Genomic DNA, 25797 nt, shown 5'->3' with positions numbered 1-25797 from the left:
GTGTACATGTAGGAGGCTTGACAAGAATAATTATATTGTTATGTCAATTTATCATTTGTCTTTGATAAAATGTGTCAACGGCATGAAGCAGGATAAATCGAATGCATGGTTGGTGCCGAGATGGAGAAAGTTTATCCGGTTCGGCCCGAAAAAGAAAAATAGGGCTCCCTAAAGCTCGCACTATTTTCTTTTTCTTAGCCTCACCGGATAAACTTTCTCTATCTCGACACAAATCATGTGTTCTCTATATATCTCTTCGGTTTGATATCCAAAGAAAAGGTACATTTGTATTTGAAATGCCTAAGCAACATATGTGTGTCATCTTTTAGGAAACCATAGTACCTTCTGTTAGTGAATTCGTATTTGCCGGGAACACAATGACGACACATGTTTACACAAGTAACGTCTCGACAACTGTTCTCTTGTTTTAGCATTCATATTTTTTTTTCTTGAAATCTGTAAGCGGTTTCAAGACTTAAATGCACATATGTTCACATCGTGTTTTTGATTTTTTAAACATATATCTTACTTTCATAATTATATGATTTAAGAACCATTGCATAAATAACTCGATTTGATTTCATTCAATAAAGAACATGTGAGTGAATTTTGGGTACTATACTGAATCTTGTGTTCATCGTCGTTAACTTCATTCGAAAACCAATAGTTCTACTATACTTCATGATCACCTTTGTAAATCAGGTAATGTCTACAACGCTCAGAGTCAACCCGCACCCCCGGGTTACTACAGTCAACCCGCAGCCCCGGGCTACTACAGTCAAACCGCCCCTCAACCCATTTGCCAGTATCCCTACACTCAGGCACCGAACCCTCACGTCCAAAACATGTTCCAGGCTCAGCAGAACACAACTGTGGCAGTGATATCAGCAGGAAATGCTCGAACCGGAAACTGTCCCCATTGTGGGGTAAATTAATATTTTTTTCATAATTATACAATCAAAATTACTTAATGTGATTTTTTACAGCTTTAAAGGCCAAATAACTGTATGTGATAACAAAGATATGTATGATTTAATATACAAAACATGTACGCGTCGAATGGTATATGATTTCTTCATGAATTTATTTTACAAATATTAAAAATACAATCTTATGTCACAAACACACTGTTGGTTTCTATTTGTTATATGATACCATGTTGATATATTGTTAAGTACCAGAGTAACGTTTCTGTTGATTTGACAGGCATTTCGACCGGTGAGTCCGTGGTTCAATGCCCAGTCAGAGTTTGTTTCTTTTTCAAATTACTGCTTATTTCGAGATAAACACAGAGTTTTAATAACAGCTTTAGGCTTTCGATTTAGTCGAGCAAACCAGTTTCCTATATGATGATATGTTATTTATTACAGCAAGGCATCCTAATAAAAATGTACTCCACATGTGGGATTTTACTGGCAATATTGCTGTTCCCAGTTGGGGTTCTCTTCTGCCTTTGTATGGAGGAGAAACGATGCACGCATTGCAATTGTAGCTTCTAAGATCGTTAGACGTGACATACCCCACGTTTGATTTGTGAGATATGATTTACAAGATGGACACGTAATGTTATGTATGGTATTTAAAACGAATTGAATCTAAAATGTATCAAAAGTGTACTAGGCTTAGCTCCTTAACGCATATAACAAATACTGGTTACATTCCTGTTAAAGCAATTTGTTTACCTATTAAATCACCGTAGATAAACTATGCATTTGAGCAATACATATTATATTAATGATTTGATAATTTGCAGTAATAATTGCATTCAAATAAGTAAAAAGGTGTTTATTAATTACACATAAATCGTGAGTTGGCGTATTTGCTTAGTACATACTATAGTAAATGCTTATTAGTAAAATATTATTACTGTTCATGACGTTACTTATTATTGTTTTTGTATTTGTTTTTGTGAACGTAGTGGTGTTAGAACTGATTACATTTGATCAGTTTCAAAGATGTTGTTTAATAGTAACCACGCGGACAGACAGACGCCCTCACAGACGCACATCAACACCCTAACTATCGCGACAGTCATACAGTTTAGGCTTAACCGTATTGGGGTTCATAATTTTGCGTACACAGTGCAATAATGTAGTATAACTTGAAAACGTGTAATGCGTTATCTGTGTCCACTCATTATTTGTATGATAAAAACACTTTCGATCCCACTGAATATGTTGTGCTTATAATAATATTCAAATTGTTATACTTTCACTAAGCAATTCAAGCTTTTAACGGTTATGGATATATTATACATTTTCTCGATAAAAGCGTTAACAAACCCATAATTATTTACGATTGTGATTGATGATTAGGTATGAACAAAACATTTGTTTAATTTCTGACGTAACAATGAAAGTTATAACATGTGTTCCCAGAAAAGAATAACGATTTATCCTGCCACTGTTGCAAACATTGACCAAATAAAGCAGCGTCGAATAAACTAGTCGATATCCGGCAACCGTAAGTACGTATTCCTACACGCCGATTAACATGTTCTAATATTTGACCTTTTACACAATGTACATGCGAAGTTCCTGAAATAATCGGCTAATATATGTTTTCCTTAGATCAGTGTTACAGCTACATAAACATATACCATGTTTTTTTTATCTTCCAAACCCCAAAACAAAAACGTTCATTTCGTGCCATGTTATTTTGGGCATATCTGTCAGTTTGGATTGTCAACGGATGTGACAGTACGATGACGACAATGCGACAGTGCGAATATACGATGTCTACAATTCGATAGTACGATGGCGACAATGCGATAATACGATGACGACAGTACGATAACACGATAGTACGATGGCGACAATCCGATAATACGATGGCGACAGTATTGTCGCCATCGTACTATCGCGTTGTTGCATTGTCGCCTTTGTACTATCGCATTGTCGCCATCGTACTATCGCATTGTCGCCATCGTACTATCGCACTATCGCATTGTCGCCCTCTTGATTTTAATGTGTAACCCACGATGGCACTAACGGTATTCCGTAGTTTCCCTAATTTCATGGCTGGTGTTATTGTCACTACTTACACCAACACATATAGGCTCACTGTGCTCATGTTTGCGAGAATAACATAAGATTTTCGCAAAAATGTAACCTCCTCCCCAAAACAATATTAAAATTATAATCCTTTACAATTGTATATGCCCCAACCATTTATAACGTGTGATTATCATTCTAATGTGAATGATCTTAGGTCAAGGCGTTCTCAAAACTTCGCGTGGAAACAAACTGGTCTTTGGACCGTACATCTTACCGTCCGACCGAGAGACGGGCAGGTAGCAGTATATTCCCGTTTTTAAAGGTTGCACACTTAAGCCTTGAATAGGAAACTAAAATAACTGCGAACACAATAACAGTATTCAATATTACAGTCAAAGCGAGCCATTGCTAAAATTTATATGAAATTATTAAACTTAGCTTTTATAACTGTTACAATGGAATCGTTTATGATATAAACCTGTCGTTGTTATATGTAGGCTATTTAACACAACACAGTTTCTATTACTACATACATATATAAATACGTTGATTCACATTAAAATTGTCTGAGTTTATAATATATATATTCTATTGATTGGTTAAAATCAATTGTTATTGAACTTACGACAGCAATGTAAGTCAATGCAAGTAGGTCGAATGCGGATATGAATATTTGATGCACACCAATAATACTAATAGAAATTCCGTGTAATATGGGGAATCTATTAATTTAATTTAACGTATTTGCTCTTAATCAAACTAGAAAACTAACGCGATTGCTGTACACTAGTATACAGTCAATTTATAAAATATACAGTCTTCCGTGTACACAGCTGATTACATGGTCAATAATGAACCATAACGTGATGTATATTTAAGCACATTATGGTATAAGAGTGGATAACCCAATTGTGTCATTGTCTCTGTTTCCTGTCCAGTATATCCTTTTTGTAGTTATGTTTCGTTTTCTGGAAAATCAATACAGTTTTAAATATTCAGTATAGAAAAACTTCTTAATGAAACAGAGCATCAGATTTATTTACGACTTCAGCATGTAAACCTCATCGTCAAATACGTACCAGTAATACGAAATCATACAAACGCAACAGAACAGTACACACATACAGTGAAACTCTATGAATTGTTGACACAAGTATTGTAACGCGTGAGAACACCTTTTTATATGAGAAAGCTTTAAAACTAAATGTATAAACCTTAGACTGACAATGGATCGTGCCCCTTCGGTGGAATTTGTGATCGTATGTTTTAACATATTGTAGATTATAGCTTGTCCGACGATAACTTCAAAGGTCTTCATGATTTGTATTTTAAAAATTTGGCATTTTCGAGCCTCATGTCTTAAAGTAATTTAAAATAACTGTGCACAAATGTTATTTTTTGTCAGACGGTTTGTCGCTCATGACAAAGCACGACAGCAACATTTAAGTGGAGTTCAATCATGTTAATTTATAATTCAGATAAGGTTCGAACTATATGTTTTCTTATATATGAACTGATTTCAAAATATCGCGGCAAAAATGTTTCTTTAACCAGGCGAAATGCTACTTATTTAAACCAGATATCTGTCTTCAAGGTAATTGTAGTTTGTTTATATAGGAATTTAATAAACACCACCACATATACAGGCGTCGAAAAAAGAAGATATAAACAAGACATTTTAAAACATTATCACTACAAAGTTGTTATTGTCATCGCCTAACTCTATGTTTTCGTTAATAAACATAGTCCGCATTGCAAAAAAAATGTATGTTAGAAAACAGATCAAATCAGAAAAAGTCAATATAGGCCATTGCAGTTATTTTCATAAAGACGGTTTGCATTTAAAACATTTTCAGAATATCACCAACACAATTAAAGTAGACCGTATCGATGTACTAAAATGCACCTTCAATTAACATATAATTTAGTTGAAATAAAGATAAAGTCCAGAGTTATTACATCAGCAAAATCGTGACATGGGACGTAAAGTTCGTGCCGACAATGCATACAACTTAAAGACATGCTGTCAGGAACACATTTTATGGAACACAATAGAAAAGGCGTTACACATAATCATAACTTTAAACTTAAAATTAAAATAATCGACAAAGATTGTGTTACTTTAAATGTGGATTCAATAAAATCGTCAAAATCGAAACCATTCATGATTACAAACTCTGGCCAAGATGAAAAGATGTAAGTTTTAGTCTTATATTAGTTTGTGTTATGATAATTTGTTTGTTTTCCTTTATTTTATTCCGATATGGCAACATATTTAATTTGCTTCCACTTGTATATATTAAAAATGCTGAATGTTCGGCGCGTCATGCAAAAAAGGGATTTATGCCGTATGCGGAAGGCCATTTTGTAGCCTTGTAAGGAGCTACCCTTTCCGCTACCCTAACCCGAAAGGTTTCGCGGTATGACTGGCAGACAGCGTTGCTCATAACCAAACTGTGCATATACGGAGGCTTGTCTTGAGAAACACTGACCGCATATGGTATAATACCCATTTCCAAGTATGTTGATGACACAACATCCAACTGCATATATAATGATGCTAACTGAGATAAGCAACATGTGATACGAGCAAGTAAATGCTTAAAGGAAATATTCAGATGATTCATACTTTTGAAACATATCATCAATTGATTATCAAACAAATATATTTATTTGAAATAGTAATATAGTATTATTATAGCCAGAAACAAAAACGAGATATTTAGTGTTGTGTTTTGTCGAATAAATATGCATTTATGTATGGAATCTATGCCACATCTGTAACTGTCAAGCTCAGCAAAAGTACCTTTAAGACATGTGAACAATACATGCATTTGTAAAGTTAAAAGCATTCTTTAAGATGAATCAAGAAAACCCAAATAGACGTTCTATGGCAAGCGGTTCGACGCATGATCCCAAAATAATTAGGTTTTTAATGAGAACATATGTTCTCGCCTGAAGATTGCACATGTCTTCCAGAACCCAAGGTTTTATTTGATATTCTAGGTTTTCACCAGGACTAAAGTTATCATAAAATGTGCATCAAACGGCGATATCATAGGCTCTTATTTGAAAACCAAGGTTTCGACAGACGTTTAATAATCTGTGAAAACCATAGTTCTCATGACGAGAACTTAAGTTGAGAACCTTGGTTCCCAAAATAACGCGTCGGACGGCGTAAAATTAGTCTCTCATGCGAGAACTGTAGTTTTCAAAATTGACCAATTATAACACAATATCCCTTTTAACTGGAGGTTAGTAGCTGTTTTGGCTCGCAGACGCTAAACATACATTCAGAAACCTGTGATATCATTTGAAAACCTTTGTTTACATTCGAGAACCCATGTTCTCGACGCGACGACGCACATACACACATTTAACTTAGGTTCTCATGAGAACCTAAGTTATCATTTCAGAACCCAGGTTTTCAGTCAGACATTTAACGAATTTTTATAAAAACACACAATTCATGAAAACCTAGGTTTTCAAATCTAGAACTTAATTTATCAGATAATAAAGCCAAAACATTCTGCGAGAACCAAAGTTCCCGTTTTATATCCAAGTTTTTGACAATAACCTAGGTTCTTGACAGCATTTCGCGTCGTTTTTTTGGATATCCTTAGTTGTAATGAGAACACAATATTTATTTGGGATCATAAGTTCTTGGTTCTCAGTAAAAAGCTAGTTTCTTGGGATTATGCTTCGAACCGCTTGCCATAACGTGCTTTGAATGCATGCGGACTACATTTACCTGTTTAAATGGCCGAACTGTCATATCAAAACGCATATTTTGATTTTGGATTAGACCGTTTGATTCCCCATGTATGACACTTTAATCTTTTTACATATACAATTAGTTCATAATGAGCATTTTATTTCAGATATTTGCTTGGCTGTACTTGCAGCAATTTTTAAATGGGCATATACGTATTCTCATCATGGACCGAATTGCTAGACAGCGACCTCTGATTTGTGTATAACAGTATATTTCAATGATTAGTCTTTTTAGTGCTTTAATTTACAAGTTTCATATTGATTTGTTAAAACAAATCACTACGCATAATTAATTTCATGTTATAGAACAATCAAAGCAGTCCAATAATTTTTTTAGAAATGCTTGGACTATTTGAACTTTTCAACGCAAGAAACGACATTGTTTGAGCTAAACAATAATATCGCATAAAATAATAATAAAACTTTTTAATATCTAATGTTTAACAAATAAGTCAGTGTTTGTCATACAATATATGTATATGCAAAATGACGTCTTGCAAAAACATGCTCTAATCTGTTTGTCTGATTTATGTTAAGAGGGTTTAATCAAATTCATGTTTGTTTCGAATGTTTAGTCGAAATTTTTTCTGTAATTCTGTTCTTTTAATACTGATTATTACTGTAGTATATATTCATTACTGTATTATACATTCAATCTTTCCTGTTTCCATTTAACACCGTCATAGGGGCAACTGAACTTAAAATAAGAATATTTTATTTAATTCAGTGCATTCGATAGACATTAACGAATTCCAATTCACCCTTACTCATTGAAACCTTCAACCGAGTCTTTGTAGCATATTTATTTATTCGTAAACGTATTGATTGTAGGGTAAAATGATTATTTAACATTCGCATATTTTTAATATGATTTAATCGGCATACATACGTATACTATATTATGGAATTATACTCATACGCATGCGAACTTATTGAACTTAACTATGATATGATAGCCATATCTATTTCACCTAGCCGCTCTTCAATGTTACGACTGCCACAATGCGACCGATTTAAACACATGCAACCAAACGGTCACTTGCGCTACCAATGAGGTATTGTTCATACCTGTTTATATTTTCAACTTCTTACCAATAAATGTTGTGGATTCTACAATATTCTGTGCAATTAATATTGAAATATATTACAATCGCTGTATACAATTGTATTGTTAATTTTTCTCTTTATATTACTATTTTTTAAAATTAAATATGCATTGTACTTCTTGCAACATTTCCATAATTTCTTATTCAGGCGTGCTTCATGGGTTCAACTACGCTGACTTATACTGAACGGACGTACACGTTACGTCCAAAGATAATATTGTAAGCGTAGTTGGTTTGAATTTTAGTAGGCATTGTATGAAATGGATCTTCAGCTACAAAATGCTTGTCGCACATAATTTTAATAAAAATGACGTTAACATTTTTTTTTCGAAATCAATATATTAATTTATGCAGACCAGCCTTTCATGCCCTTTTAGTTATGAAGATCCCTTGCTGATGCAATTAACTTTCACTCTTACATTTGAATTTTATTGACAGCACTGTAACCCACTGAGCTCATCAGGTGCTTTGGTTGGAAGATCTGTTGCTAATGCTGAATCGTCGTCTTTCAAACGTGATGTAGCCTGCCACGAATGTTGCGCTACCCCCCCTGTGCAACAAGGCTCTATGTAACCATCCGTGGCGTACGTACGATTGAGCGAAATTGAGCGTTATCAGACTAACACTACAAACATTCAACACCATACAAATACGAATACAGATAAATATTCTCGCGAATATGCATTTCGACAAAGAATTCGTAAAACTAACAATTGACAACGTACAAAGCTGTCCATCAACAAGTGTAATAATACCACCTGTCATTGCAAAACCTATTTAAGGTCGTTCTAGAAACGATGTAATGTATGCATTATACTTGGCTGAAGACTATCATGAAACTATGTGTCGGTGACAGATAAGAAATGATTAATCGATAACTATATCGTGTACATAATCTACCACCAGTATGTTTTCATTTACATAAACATAGTATTGAAGACGTTTTCATGCTACAATAGACTTGGATTCAATATAATAAATTTGTAAATAACACATGAACATTGTCCGTATTAAAAGCGGCAACCTGTACTGACGACCAATCTGTGGACTGTGCCAAGATTCACTCCTTATTCAATATGTGTGCAGATATTCAGAAGGCTAAGCTAGTGTGTCCAAAGCTCTGCAACATATGTAACGTAAGTTTGTAAATTATATAATATATTTGCTATACACAATACTATGTCTGTTGCGATGTTTTAATTAGTTTAACGTAATTCTAAAATACTATTTCAAAATTGCTGTGTCTCCATTGCGGTGTTTTAACGACATGGCTTATTGAACTATCGTAAATACACTACTTTTGATAATTGGATTTCAATGTACATTAATATACATATACAGTACTGATTCAACTATCAAATTTAAATGTTTACGTTTATATTTAATGATTTATATTTATGAAAGTCGATGGCAATTTTAACTGGTAGTCATCATGGAGCAGATGTGATGTCACGTGCGCAAATGGAACACAGACACGTCATCGCACTTGCTCAGATCCTGCGCCTCAAAATGGCGGCCTAGATTGTGTGGGAATAGGAACCGAAAGTCAAACGTGTACCCTAGATCCATGCCCAGGTATGTGTTATTTTTGCTAAGTGAGCTGTTGATTAAAATTATTGCTTATTTAACCTATGCTATACAAGGTCAGCTACAAGATGATTTTAAAAAAATCGTGTATAACTTTATTTGTTATTCGACATTTTGGACATATTCTGACAGGTAATATGTTATCGGTGAAAACAAAACAATAAATGAGTGCGTAAACAAATGCATGAATTGCTATGGAATTAAGAGAACAATCGTATATGGATAAAAACAACAGAGCACGAAAGTTGTGTTATTTGTAACAAATGTTAGATCTGAAATCAATGGCTGTAGCAGGTCTTAGTACAACTACGCTATGTTTAGCTCAAAAGTGTCCGGTTAATCTTAGACTTCTCCAAATATTTCTACGGCCTTTTTAAAGCAATGGAAGGGTAAACGAATGCCTTTTCTGGAATAAAATCATTTGAGCATACTTGTGATTCAAAAGTCTTAGACAATATAATATTGACATTTTAGATAACGTTATACACGTCGCAAGTCTCTTGGTAATGGAAAACACGTTTCAGATGGAATTTCGATCGAAGACCCCCTTATGTCTAGAACTTGAAACATCTTTGATACGTCTTTTTTCATAAATGGTTGCAAAGAAATAAAAAAAAGTTTCAGAAATGGCTAGGAAACATTAACAGTAAAGATTATAATCTGAATTTACTGTTGAAGCCTAACGAACTTTTCTGACTGATGTCTCTCCGTAAAATTAAACGCTTACTAGCACCATGAAACCTGGAGAAAGAGCGTATTATTTGACGAATGTTAATTTGTGCATGCCGGTTTCACCGCTTTGAACGTAACAAACTCGCCGCATTTCATTACTATCACTCATATAAAAAAATTCCTCTGTGTTAATACAGTTTGTAAGTTGCACACTCTTGAAAAAAGAGATACAAATCAAAAAGATCGATTACGTCACTTCTGGTTGTAAATACGTTCGTACATATGCCTTTTAATTCAGTTAATGCTATATTCTACGCTTAATAGCTTGTAAAGATACCCCATATGCGTTTGTCATCTCACGCTGGAGGAAAGGAGTCATCTTTCTGATCATTTTGTCGACTTATGTGATGACATCTTGTGTGCTAGCGTCGTACGCCGTTTAAGAAATGTGACATTTTCTCCTGATTTCGGCGTCATATTTATCTGAGTTTTGTTATCATATTAAAAGCAATATATAAATAAAATGGAAACGAGGTGACACCCATTTGTTGGAACTCTTTTGTACTTCTATAAATCACCGGTTGATCAAAAGACCTTAAATATGTCCTTCCGCAAGGCCAATTGTTTTATTTTATCAGCATATTACACTTTAAATGAAAGGTGATATTACCCGACAAGACGTTTTGCAACATATTAATCTCTACGCAGAATTGTCGTTCCATGCTCTCAAATACATCCTCTGCCATCACAAGAAAATCCTTCATATTTAGAAGAACTTTATAACGTATTATATTATGAAAAGTAGTATTATTTTCTTTTATAATTTGAAAATAGTGTATAGGTTTAGGTAAAAAAATAAAAAATAATAAGTACCTAAATTAAAAAAAAGAGTAAAAATTAACATCTGGAAAAACATTTACTACGTGTCTCAGCTATCATTAAGTGGTTGGTTATAACGTCAGAAATTTTATCCAGCTATGCTGATTTTATTCAAAGCTATGTCCGGAGGATTGCAAAACATGTAAATAAAGTTATTGTGAAGGTTTCGCGCGTATAAAGGATTCGGGAATGTTTTTATGCTGAATCATCGAACAACTGTAATGGTTAATATTCATTACAAATAACTAGATTTAATAATTAAACGTTATTTTTTAAATTATGACTTCAATAACCCATAAGTTTACTTAATATATTCACACAAATATCCAAGAGATATCAAGAAATCACAGTATGAACTTGCTTAAAGAAGGAATAACAAGACAATTCAAACATATTTATTTACGGTTAAAAAGATAATACGCCCGATGATGTCATCATGTTAAAGAATGAGTTGAATGAACTTATAGCTGGTGTGATCAATCACTAAACTACGATGGTTCTAGATGGCATATAAACAACTTCCATTTGAAATTTTCTGACCAATATATCGGTAAACTTTTCCAAAGTTTGGCACCTAGGATGACTTGTTGGACAAGTATTGATGAAAATAACAATATTAATATTATTTGTAAAACAATATCAACATGAACAAGCTATGTGGATATTTGAAATCATTAAGTGACTTAAGACACATGTTCTTAAATCATGCGTTATTCTTTGAAAAAAGGGAGCCTGTGGTTTACCATGTCTGTTACTCAATTATGCCACACAGAAAATGCACACACAAAATGGAACTGTTCTTTGTATACTAAGAGAGATATTCTCAAAGATGGAATGTTCACATTAAATATATGTGACATTTATCCTACTGCCTATTTTACGGTTTGCATAGTATGTGGAATGGCATGGCATATCAATGCAGTTATATTTTGATACGTACGGGACATGAAAATCCAATACTTGAATCCGTTTGTTAAATAAAGTTTTATAATGATTTCTTAATATAATTTTGGAATAAAATAATGTTGTGCCAAACACTCAGAACTTTTAAAGGTAATTTCAGTTTAGAGGCGCTCCATGTGTTGATGAACAATTTAATTATAGGCGGCCTATGTCCCGAAAAAATGTCAACATTAATGCTCAATGTTTTTGCGAAAGTTATTACTCCAGTGATTTTTGTTCTGGGAAAAAAGCGATTCAATGAGGTAATTGCGCGTTGATGGATCCTGTTGGTGGAGCTAAGTTATATATACAGTACAACAACGCAACTGGTGCATTTCTGACAGCAATATGCATTATGATTACGTAACAATTGTAAATAGTTGGAATGCATGCACTTTAACTAAATGTATGTATGCATGTTTATGAATGAATATTTAATATTGTCAATATGTACATGAATTATACAATGAACATACAGGATAGTATAAATACACAGGCCCACACATTTCCTACAATGTACCCTCCGTGTTAACAGTCCACGGAAGCTGGAGCCTTTGGTCACCATGGGGATCGTGCTCAGTCACGTGCGATGTCGGCATGCAGAGGCGTGACAGGTCATGTTCTAAACCATATCCTGCAAAAGGTGGAGACCATTGCTATGGAGATTCCAGAGATGATCAGATTTGCTATGAGCCTGGATGCACAAGTAGTCTTGTCTCTTGTTTACGTATATTGTATAACTGTACATTTAGCGTCAATGCTAACTATTTTCTCCTGAACATTGCATTGGTCAAATATGGAAGAAGAATGATGCCATGATAATCAATAAGCATGATGTCTATCAATTTACTGCATACGATCATTAATTTCAGAAATGTTTCCATTTTTCAATAAATTAGTGTACATAATCAAACATTACAGCCGTGAAGAAATTGAAGCAACTGTCAATGCAAGCACAATTTAATAGTGATTAAATTTCATAACTGTTGAGTATTAAACATACTCTTAAATAACTTATTGTAACACTCACGTATGAAGACAATTACGAAATAATTACACAGCATAGGTGTTTCGATTGACATACATAAATATATTCGTGCCTACTTCAAATTGTGTTGCTTAAATGCTATACCAATTACATGTATTAGCATTTTCTGATCTATATAAACAAATTTCTTTACAAGATGTTGGGTGGTCGGCATGGGAAAGCTGGAGTTCTTGTACAGCCACATGCGGTGAAGGACTGAGAACAAGAGATCGGAGATGTAACAATCATCTTCCGTCATACCTTGTGCTAAATTGAGTTGGTCCACCACAGAACATTGACCTATGTAACATCATGCCCTGTACAGGTAAATACATATATGTTATTCGTGTGTAAACACTATTGACATATTTTTATATCAGGCATACATATAAATATTTTCTGGTCCTACTTCAATATACGTTTACTTATTTATATACTCATTCAAAAATAGCCTTTCTGATTTATATAATCACACACATTCACTAGTTGGTGGGTGGTTGGCATGGGAAAGCTGGAGTTCTTGTCCAGCAACATGCGGTTGAGGATTGAGAACAAGAGATCGGAGGTGTAACAATCCTATTCCGTCATATCCTGGGCTAAATTGCGATGGTTCACCACAGACCATTGACCTATGTAACAACGTGCCCTGTACATGTAAATTAATATATGTTATATGTGTATCTTAATAAATTGATAAATAAAACTAACTCGACATATTTATGTTCGCAACACAAACAATACCAAAATGCGAAAAAAAGTGAAAACGCGGGGTTTAAATACAATGTTAATTCAAACCTTTTTAAGAACTTAATTTGAGTGACGGTATAAGTATAGCTTTACTAGATATACATTGTGAGCTACACGTTACAAATACGTATTTAAATGTACTTGAAATTGTATTCTTCAAATGCTTTAATAAACTCAACATACATAAAACGTACAAAAGCTTTTCAAGTGTTTTGAATTCCTCAGTCGATATAAAAGTTGATTAGTTATACTTATACTAGTGCATATATTTATGTTCAACATTTTCACGATCACATGTTTTCAATTAATCATCTATTAAACTTGTGATGGATATAACCATAGTATTGCAAGGTAAGTTCAAGTTTTTTTTTTAACAAATAGGAAAATAACACACATCCGCCTAAAATATAAACGTAAAGTGATATTATGGACAGTTTATAGGTGTCTATCGCAACCGTTGTTTAGTTTTGGTGTTTTCACTTCATATACCCTTATATTTGTTAATGCAGCATCAACATACTAAAACAATATCCCGGAAAGAGAAATATAATGCATTTGAATATCAACCGTACTTTCGTTTAACAACTGATCATGCATGTACGATGTGATTTAGTTTTAGTGCAGATTCGTTCATACGACACAAAGACACAATTTTGTTTTACGGATCATTTCGGCTTACAGGACTCACCAGTCACGTAAAAGATCGAATATTAAATATATTTTTATAAACAACTGGTAGCAAGATGAGAAGCAGATAATTGGTCAGTAACCACCTTTTAACTAACTCCTTTGACCTGTTAATTCTTTTCAGCTCAATTCAACAGTGAACAATGCCCATAATATCACTTTAACATAATGATAATATACAAATATAAAAACAACATAAGTATTGATGCAAAGCATCAAATGGCGTCGGGAATTTCAGTGTAAAAGGCACTCAATGAAGTAACATTGAACGATTTTTTTCTACTGTAAATATTAATATATTGGCCGATTATTTTAAAAAAAATAGAACAAGATACTGGTATAACCATTATCTATGATTGTGTGTTATAACCCCCAAATAACCATTATCTATGATGTTGTGTTATAACCCACAAATAACCATTATCTATGATTGTGTGTTGTAACCCCCAAATATTTCATAGTTCATTTTATTTACATTAGTTTCCTTTTTTACTGGCATCCGTGTGCAGTTTTCATTAATGGAACAGAACTGTGTAGGTTTAAAAAAATCTGCGTCATCTTGTAAGCGTAATTTCATATTTTTCTCAACTTCAAGGGGAGCTGATTCTGAACTTATTCTTACGTTGCTTATTCACGATAGGGGTTCAGTACTCATTGATTTGAAAACACTGTAAACGTTGTAATGTGTTTACGACCCCCACCCCACCCTCTCACACAAATATTTCATGGGCATAATAAAAACACAAAAAATGGTTACAATAAAACCGCATATTTATTTAAACTAAAATGTCTACATTAAACAAAAAGTTAACATAGAACACAAATAAAATTATTTGATTCTACTGGGGCTCGAACCTTGGACCTCTCACATGTGAAGCGAGCGTGTAACCACTACACTACGGAACCGCTTGGAAAATCACCTTCTAACTAAGATATTAAGGTGGGAGCCTAATGGGTACTTTTGCAGAAACACTCTTTGTTATTATTTCCATATAGTTAATTGTATATCACAACTAATTACAAAATTTTAAAACTTTTTACCAACCGGTTAACGTTTTATACTTGGTTGAATACACCTACCCCTTGACTCGGTTGGGTGTTTTCTATGGATTTGCCCTATATCCCAAGTATATAATTTTTTGGCATGGGATATAGATATATTTTGACAATTAACTTAATAAACGTACTCGACTGGGTTTTGTTAGTAGATACAGAATTAAAAAAGTGTCATTGAAAGAGAATTGTGCCTTTGATGTCATGAAATGCATATAGTGTACATAGTTATTTAACACAACATATTTTCTACACACTGAATGAATTTCAGGAAGTTTTACCGTTCCTATCTCAAGAAATATTACTTTGAGTATGCCTACCCCAATTCATTTTCACGCAATAAATTAAGTATAAATTTGTATATCATCTCTTTTTTTTTGGGGGGGGGGTTCTAGTTGCTTATTAAAAGCTACAGTTATAAACCATGACATGTGAAGAAATTTAGCTAACTTTGAATTAATATTGATATAATAATACATTAATAAGAGAACCTCATAACGGGTGCCACGCTCGGCTGCGAAAGCTTGTCAGATTTTTTTAGAGGTCACAGTGACCTTGACATTTGACAGTACCGTGATGTTAGAGGCAAAGTTAAAGTTTTATATTAGATGTCACAGTGACCTTTACCTTTGACCTAGTGTCCAAAAAAGTGGGTGTGGTGTGTAGAACTCATCAAGGTGCATGTACATATGAAGTTTCAAAGTTGTAGGTGGAGACACTATGATGTTCGAGGCAAAGTTTAAGTTTTATAGTTGAGGTCACAGTGACCTTGACCTTTGACCTAGTGACCCAAAAATGTGGGTGGCGTGTAAAACTCATCAAGTTGCATGTACATATGACGTTGCAAAGTTGTAGCTGGAAGCACTGTGATGTTAGAGGCGAAATTAAAGTTTTATATAAGAGGTCACAGTGACCTTGACCTTTGACCTAGTGACCCAAAAGTGGGTGTTGCATGTAGAACTCATCAAGGTGCATGTACATATGAAGTTTCAAAGATGTAGGTGGAAGCACTTTAATTTTAGAGCCAATGTAAAGGTTTTAGCACGACGGCGGACGTCGGACGGCGGACGACGAAGAGGCTATGCCAATACCTCGGTGTTTTCTCCGAAAATAGCCGAGCTAATAATACAATCTTAAGGTCACCTAAAGTCAAAAGGCAACATATGAATACAGGCGCAGTTCACCATAAAATGTCAAAGTTGTCACAATATTACGTAGCATAAAGATGTATAAGTTATCATGTTTCTTTAAACATGTAGCACAATAATATACAACTTATATTTTAATAAAAACAGCCAGATTAATGATAACTAGATGTACATAATTTAGTATCAGTATAAAGTAATTGCGTGATTACGACTGGCCGCGAGTCATTTGAAAGCCATATTATCTCGTTCCGTCACTTTTCGTCACTGAAAAACTGACCGATTTTAGGGACCACTTCAGATAAAATATTTTTTTGCTTTTGTGACTTTTGGTAGTCCCTCATTGTTTTTAGCAATGAAAGTATCCCTAAAGTCATCCTCTCCGGTACTAGAAAATATGGCTTTCAAATCACACAAGGCCAGTCCATATCACGCAATGTTTTCAGCTGTTGGTCGCTTTAGAGTTCCTCTATGCAACAGCACGTCTAACAATCTAATATTCTTTGCCTTTTAGGCTTTTCGTGACTTAAACAAACTTAATTATGGATTGCAGTAACAGTAAAGATGTGGGCCATATTGTCAGTAATTTTACATGTTTTAAACAAAGATCCCAGTGCTTCAACATCATCAGGAGCACTGTGGGCGTTGAAGGTTGCTTGGAGAACACGTTCACTAAATATTCCTGTTTGTGTGACTGTCCAGGATACGATTTTTGAAAACCGGCAAAGAGTAAAAAAAAACTGCTTAAACAATTACAAAACGTTTCAAAACAGTGTGTGTTCAGCAATGCACTTACCAAAACCGGAAAATCAAACCTGCGCCCATTATGAGCAACAAAAATGGCTCTGGGAAACTTTGCAAGCCACATCATACACTCATGTAGAGAAGTTTTAATTGATACACTATCAACACTTCCACCATTTACACACATTATGCCATGATCATCAACAGAGATGCCAATCACTTTTTGAGCTTCGGAAGAATACGGCACTGTTGTCTTCACATATGTCGAGAACGTATAACCCGTCTTCAAATGCACAGCAGCAATCTGAGTAATATTAGGCATTACTGTATCTCGAACTGAAATACAAAATTAAATTCACAAAATGCTTATGTCATGAATTTTATTATTCCCCTTTAAGTTTCATTCTGACGCCTTATATGATCGTTGGATATGAACAAATCAATTTTCAGCACAACAAGCACATTACATATTGACAATTCGTTGAACTCAAAGTATCGCTTGTGAAAATAATTCACCATTTATATCAATAGTTCAGAATTTTAATATACCTATGCTCCTTCATAAGATTTATTACTAAAAGTAATGAATTTATTTTTAAAAATTGTAATATTTGGAATAGCTATAGAATATTCATAAAAACAATCACAAATATTTTTTTAAATGTGCCTGACCTGGGGTTCTAACCAAAAATCTTTAAAAAAATGTAATTGTACCAAACTATGAACACAGTGCCTTTAATAAAACAAGTATTATTAGTATGTTTCATGTTGATATGAAATAGGAAATAAGAAGACAGTTGATGAGAAAAAAAATATTAAAATTTGGCACCAGAATAGTCAATAACATTGTATTAAAAGTTAGTTTTTACCATTACTCCATTTCTTTCTCATAAGCATCAATGGCAGCCTTGTTAGACGACGCAGTTGAGATTTTCTTGATGACCTCCCCAGCACGAGCCTCCATCTTCTTAAGATTTCTATTTGCAACAAGCGTTATATTTAGAGTGGTGAGGAATTTAAATTACCTTCACCGGCCTGCCCAAACTGACTTTCATTGCTGAACAGAGAATTGAAAATGATAAGAACATGAAAACGAAATAAGGCCGTAGTTACTTAATAATGACGTCACAATGTATTTTCATAGAATCCATTCGTATCATCATAACATTATTAAATAACAGGAATGAGCAATAAATTGGATTTAACAACACAAATGCGAAACTAAATTCGAAAACTGAATATGATGAACACCGGAATGTTTTTATATATTACACGATAAACAAATATTCACTGGGAATGACACTTGGAATTTTAAGGGGTCTGAAAAAGTGTAACAAGTCCAAAGATCAATGGCAATTGTACAATGATTAAACATTTATAGAAATGGCAGGTTGAAAAATGGAGACATGCATACATGTTCCAAGCTTGGTATTAACGTCAAAGCATGGCATTCCCCTGATCTTGAGATGGTGATGCTTTCCATAAGCAACACGGTTGACTTTTCTTCAGTCAGGGTTTTCACAAACAACGTACAAATAACCACTGAGGCCATTTTGTAGTTCGCCAACAATATTATATATTGTCAAAAGAATGGGACACAGATTACAAAACTTACCATACTGTAATTTGTTTAGCAAAACCTCCAGCTCAACGAGTCAATCAATCTTCTTCCATCCCTCCACCCACTTCTGCTTACTCTTTTTACGCCATTTAGCACATGCGAATAGCTTTTACGTGAGTCATTTTCACACAAATCGCCATCGCAGAGCTCGGTAAATGAATAATTGTTATCGAACACAAAGTTGTCGATCGGTGTTTGCTTCTTTTTCGATTTTGCAAATCGCTCGCTTTTATTTCGCACTTTCATTTTGCTAAGAAAAGGTCAACAACCGTGACGTCATGAACACAAATATTTTATGAAACGAATAAATTTAACTTATACTTGAATTGTATAGTTATTAAATCTTAAAGAGATAAGCAAATTTAACTCGCACATAAAACATACACTTTTATTTCGTGTATTTAGTATAATATCGGGACTTTACCGTAGATATCGCTTATAGCCGAAACGCTTTCCGAATACGGCGATATCGACCGACTATTCCCGATCTCACTTGGCACCTACTGCCTTAATAAGTGACTGTAGTGTAACGGTTATCAATAAAGCAATAAACCGTGTAATCGCCGTCGTCTTGTAAAATTAAAAAAAAGACGCGTTTTCCAAAACTCGAACAGCAAAAGTCTGCGCTATTGTTAGAAAAACCACAAAACAAATATATTTTGATTATGTTATGTTTTTATACAAAACCAGAAAGTTTCGCGTATTTGACTAGTGCCTGTGAATTTTCCCCCGTGATCAGTTATTAATTAAAACAATTAGCCTTGCATTATTGGCAATAAATGTTGTAATAAATGTAATAGTCACAAATGCAGTACTTATTAACACTAATTTACACAAAAAATCACCACTATGCAAGATATTCTTAAAACAAAAATATATACATCGATCAGTAAAATAACTTCTCGTCCCATAAGCGAAATTAAAAAGCATTACAAACAAGTCGCTGCAATCCATTTCGACGCCAATAAGCAATCGTCATAGTATCACAAAATATAACGACAACAACAGATTTCTCCAAATTATTCAATCGTTTCGCGTAGCAACGCTTTATAATGTTAAGGGTTTTTAATCGTCAAAAGATGCATATAATGGATAATTTAGAGCATTGTAACTGTTTAGTATTACTGTTTCCTAAAAGATATCATAACTACAACGAAAATTTGCGAATCTGAAACAACTTTTTAAATGTTGTCAATTTACCAGAACGTGAAAAGGCCCCTTTAATAACGTTTTGTTTTGATGTTTCACTTAGTCAGCTCAATATGATTTTACTGAGATAAGGTTTAGATGTAATTAAGCATGCTTGTTTGTATTGTTTCTGCTTTTTTCATTTTTATATATTTTCAAAACAAGATGTGAAAATCATGCAGACACATGTATACCGCATTATTAACTCTCAATTGCTTTTCTCATCAGTATTTACCAGTATATACTTGTTAGTCTACTTCATTAATTAATGCGAAGTTTTATGCAAGTAGCGACAGTTTTGTATTGGCATCTTATTCACCAAGTTTAGTGTTACTTAACATGAGATTTTATGAAGAACAAAAAGTGTATTTGTCGCTTTAGGAACCCTTTGCTCACGTTATCTACAGGCCTGCTATAATTAAAATTAAACACAATCGTGTAAATCCACATTCATCTCTCTAAATCTCAAGTTACCACCAACAACAAGTTCATTATGTAGACAATAATTTCCAGTTGTCATTTGAAATATATTACTCCATAAATAAGCATTTGAATCTTTTTTTAAAATTGCACTTATAATGTTAATTGTATAAATTAATAGTAATGAGATTTTTGAAAACACAAAACGCTATTGGTTATATTTCACGTGTGTATGTAATTACGTTATGCATAGATTCCAAATGTGTCGCGCTTGACAATTCAAATTGATTCGAACTTCAAAATGTTTGGTAAGAATAGCCATAATATACATATTAAATGCATTTCAGGTAGAAGATATAACTCGGTTATCAGAGTGCCCAATTTGTTGAAAGTCTCTGTTATCCGAAGTGTCCTATATCGGGAATCAAAGTATTCGCCACTTCATGAAAACAACCTATTAAAATGCTTTATCTTCGTTTATATTTCATTGAATACTATCAAAATTTCACGATTTGAAGCACATTGTTACTCCACATTCTGGAATAGCAAACATTTTCATGTAATATTTCTAATTAGTTTGTGTGTGTTGAAATGTTTACTGATCACTCCGTTTATGCTGTTTTTCGACCGAACTTTCTTTTTTGGGGCACAAATCTACTATTTTACCGTGATTTTTTTCTTCCCAATATAAAGGGATACACCATGTATCAACTCGATCATGTGCCTTGTCCCAAAAACTAATCTTGAGGACATAACTTTTGAAAAAACTGAGGAACTAATCTCTCGCGCGTGGCTTTTGTCGTTCTCTGTTATCGAAGTGCCATCTATTATCGAAGTATCCGCATTACCAGCGTGATACTTAACAAAAAAAGTTTTCATTGAATATCACAGACGGTTGTTATAAGCTCAGTTATATTATCCTTAGGGATATTAAATTATTATAACTCTTATAATTATGATTATAATTATAATCAAAGGGTTGTTATAAGGATAACAATGATATTGATTTAATGATATTAATAGCGACCAAGTTATTATCACAACGCCGATATCGACACTTTTTTTCTGGCGATACGTACCTTGGTCAAATATTTGTATCTATGTATCGAAAAATCATTTGCAAAATGTAGTGGGATTTACCAGCACTGACTACTATATATCCTACACAACATGTACCCATAAACTAAATAGACGCAGGGATTTAACCACTGCTTTTGGGGAAATTGTCTTATATCAGGGAATGCAATATTATGATTTATTTATTCTGGTCAACTGGCGGGACAGTTGTAATTGACAATTGAATGAGGTCCAAGCCAGGCTGAGATAGCTTCTCCGAAAAAAAGATTTATGAGCATAAGTAAACCCCTTTTCGTTACAATCCGCAATACATTAAATCAATAATTAAATATACAAAACCCATTACACGTGTCAGCATGTGTTTGTCTTTTTAAAAACGTCAATAAGACATCAAGCAACAATATAAACACAAGTAGTTTATCTACATGTGCACAATAACAACACAATCCAAATAATAATAATAATTTAATTTACAAAGATATCAAACAATAATTAAGATAATCGTCACTTAATACCTGCGACGTACGTGAAACGATCCCTATTAGAAGGCGTCCGAAAGCTGACAATCATTAAGTATATGTTAATGTGTTTCAGGTTCCGATATACAATTTAGTGTGGGAACACCATCCATGACACATTGCCAAATTGTACCATACCTATCGTCGTGTAACATCGCATTTGGTACATTCATTTCGCGTGCAAATCCCCAGTTTAATCTCCAAACAGCAACAAACACGGCTTCGAAGACTGGAGCATACTGGTTTGAATGGAATCTAGTATCAGGAGTGAGTTTTCGCCAGGAATGTTATGCATATAAGAACGATTATCAAATAGCAACCATAGTACTTGACTCTAACTACACGCACGTGACATATGCTTCTCAATTACAGTTGATGATGAATGATAACGTTCGCTTACATTCGTGTACTCATCGCTTACTTTCGCACATTGAACCAATCTTACGAAACGGCTCAACATTTACAGGAATCTTCATAGGTTAACTGGTCAACTGTCCAACGGTTATATGAATGATATTATGGTTGACTGTGTACGAATATGTTTCTTCCATACTAAATAAGGATAGAGTGTTAAGAAAATGTTTTACATTGAGTGTTTTAAATGATTTAAGCAATACTATCCATACGCGCTAAGAAATGTTGAGAGAAATACCATGTTCTCGACATAAGACATTGTATTACAAACCACACTCTATTTCATGTGACTGTAATAAATATTTCCACACCTCCATGCTTACTTTTGTTTTGTGTATTGCTGTGTTACTTTTGACATTATATCAATACGTTGGTCACAATCACATGTACATTTACGAAGTTTGTATATTTGAAAATAAATGAAGATTAAGTTTTATATTCATGAATGCAAATGAATTTAATATGCAAGAAGGTCGACAAAATTGTATCTTTTGTTTATGTTGTTAATGATTGCACTTCCAAGCAGGCATAATACTTAAAATTCTTATTGGTTGTACCTAATACATAATAATTGACAGTTTTTAATGCTGAAACCTGTCCAACGGCGTTATACAAGCAAACGCTTGGCAAAATTCGTTATATCGCCACCTTAACTGGGCCATGTGCACACAATTTAAGTTATGCGCCATGATAGAGAGAGATAGAGAAAGAGAGACAGAGGAAGAGATGAAGAGAGAGATGAAGAAAGAGAGATGAAGAGAGAGAGATGAAGAAAGAGAAAGACAGAGCGAGAGATAAAGTGACAGTGAGAGGGAGAGGGAGAGAAATGGGGGGGAGTGAGAGAGAGAGAGAGAGAGAGAGAGAGAGAGAGAGAGAGAGAGAGAAGGAGAAAGGGGGAGAAGGAAGAGGGGAGACACTTTTGCGCGGAAAATATGTAGAGGTAGCTTTATCGCTTATGGTACTGTAATATTTAGTCCGCGATTTTGAAAAGCCTGTATCGAAAAATTATTTCAATAATTTATTGAACTGCATATATATTTTACATATAATGCATCATGTCCTTTAATACGAATATTTTTTATTTATTCGGGCCTTCTGGCGGGAAATGTTTTCCTGATATCATTAGACGATTATAAATGTCGAGAAAGGTAAATAATCTGGGTACGACAGCTACGCCAAAATTGTAGTTAAGAATCTTTTCAATTACGTTTGATTTTAATTTTTTAGTGCCCATTTATATAGACAAAAATCCGATTTTAACATTACTACAGTTTGAAATTCAACTCATGTCTTTGTTCGGTCAACTTAGTGGCGCAGGGATTCGTAAATTCTCACCTCACATATTCGGACCGTGTTTATTGCTAATAGGAGCATGTGGAGTTTCATTGTTTAGGTTCATACATGACGATTGGGATTCCCTTCGTGTACTCCTGTACATCTTTAAAAAAATAGGATCATTCCAACTTGAAGAATAAAGTAAGAATTAAATAACCACACATTGCTTATATGATTAAAAATTCTTTTTAACTCGCAATTTACCCTACAGTATGTGATACTTATACATAGCAGACTCGTACGACACAAACACAAATACACGCATGCACGCTAACGCACACACTCACGCACGCACGCACGCACGCAAGCACGCAACCACGCAAGCTCACGCATACACATTTTCCATACGCGCGCATCAATGTGCTGATACAAACAAACCGGTCGCACGCAAGTATCGAGATCTAACTTCATGATCGAACGGCCAAAAGTCCCTTCATTTGTGACATATATCTACTGCTTGTAATCATGGTGATATTTTATTTCACGGCTACTTAAAATCCACACCAACAAAGTTTATATACTAATTGTTGGTTTATCATTTATCACGCATGTTTTGTAATATGTAGATAACTGATAATCTTTATTTAATAACTATTTTGAACCATTTCATTTCTGTGCTGAGTTTACTTAAGTCAAAATCAGAAGCATCAACCAAATGATGTGTTTTCAAATACATTTTTGTTCTGTTGTGTTCTGTTGTGTGTTTTCAAAAGTCATCTGCATTCCGAAAATCTAGTGAAAGCGTATCGGAGTTGTTTCCCCTAAATAGTCATTTTCGCTTGAAAGTCCATTTTCATGTGCACCGTAAAAATTAATAACAATGCCTACAAAATCCATTCATCATTAAAAAAGACAAATATATTTAGTGAAACATAATTAAAATGACAAAAATGACCATAATTATGTATTATGATTAACCATTTAAATGTTGCAGTGAGCAAGAATACTGTTTAAAAGCGATCGTCACTTGCGCACAAATAATGCGACATCAATGCAGGAACTAAAAACACAGCATTACGAAGCATGAACGATTATTCATTTTTACATCATTGGCGACGCTCTGGAGAGCGGCGACTAGTATGTAATGCCACTTTTCGCTTATGGGAGGAGAAGTTATTTTACGGATCAATGTATATATTTTTTGTTTTAAGAATATCGTGCATAGTGGTGATTTTTTTGTGAAAATAAGTGTAAATATGTACTGCATTTGTGCCTATTACATTTATTACAACATTTATTGCAAATAATGCAAAGCTAATTGTTTTTATTAATAACTGATCCACAACTAATCACAGGGAAAGATCACAGGGACTGGGCAAATACGCGAAACTTTCTGGTTTTGTATAAAAACAAACATAATCAAAATATATATATTTAGTGGTTTTTCTAAATTGCTTATTTAGTGGAGAATCAATGAAGTACAATATTTGACGACTTATCGCGCAAGCAAGTTTATTGGAAGGCGTAGTGGTACGAAAACGTACAGTGTATTAGTTTATCAATAGACATATAATAACGATCGCTCTACACAACTTCACCAAAAAGCACTACATAAATGATGTCAGCCGGAAAAACTCAGTTGGGAGAGCGTTAGACTAAAGATATTTACGCAACAATCATCTAAAGGCCCCCGATTCAAACCCGGGTTCCGGTACGAACGGAACAGTTCGGCGGCTGACAATTTTTTTCATTCAGGTTTATAAATATAATAAAGCTTTATTTTATGTAGACATTTTAAAATCCATTTTACTACAATTGGACATTTTTATTAAAATGAATGGATGCTGCGTGGTGACAACAAATAAATGCAAACAACACATCTATTATCCATGTATTTTTATGGTTGTCCATCATAGGCTCTAAGT

General features: G+C 34.0%; 2 protein-coding genes across 2 annotated transcripts in view; both read left to right on the top strand.

Moving 5' to 3' along the window:
• Positions 1–25797, top strand: part of LOC127867317 (transient receptor potential cation channel subfamily M member-like 2) — a 418942-nt gene that overhangs the window by 138647 nt on the left and 254498 nt on the right. The window lies entirely within an intron of this gene.
• On the top strand, positions 334–1944 carry LOC127867324 (brain protein I3-like). The gene is made up of 3 exons (XM_052408409.1): positions 334–399; positions 703–926; positions 1371–1944. The coding sequence occupies exons 1-3, from the start codon at positions 378–380 to the stop codon at positions 1497–1499; spliced, it is 375 nt and encodes a 124-aa protein (XP_052264369.1). The 5' UTR covers positions 334–377; the 3' UTR covers positions 1500–1944.

This window comes from Dreissena polymorpha, chromosome 2 (assembly GCF_020536995.1).
Source record: "Dreissena polymorpha isolate Duluth1 chromosome 2, UMN_Dpol_1.0, whole genome shotgun sequence".
NCBI classification, from domain to species: Eukaryota; Metazoa; Mollusca; class Bivalvia; order Myida; family Dreissenidae; genus Dreissena; species Dreissena polymorpha.
This window is presented reverse-complemented; position numbering and strand designations above follow the sequence as displayed.

Coding starts and splice junctions, on each gene's coding strand:
- LOC127867324 (XM_052408409.1), top strand. CDS start 378: ATGACGACACATGTTTACACAA. Junction 400..702: donor GACGACACATGTTTACACAA/GTAACGTCTCGA, acceptor TTTGTAAATCAG/GTAATGTCTACAACGCTCAG. Junction 927..1,370: donor GAAACTGTCCCCATTGTGGG/GTAAATTAATAT, acceptor TATTTATTACAG/CAAGGCATCCTAATAAAAAT.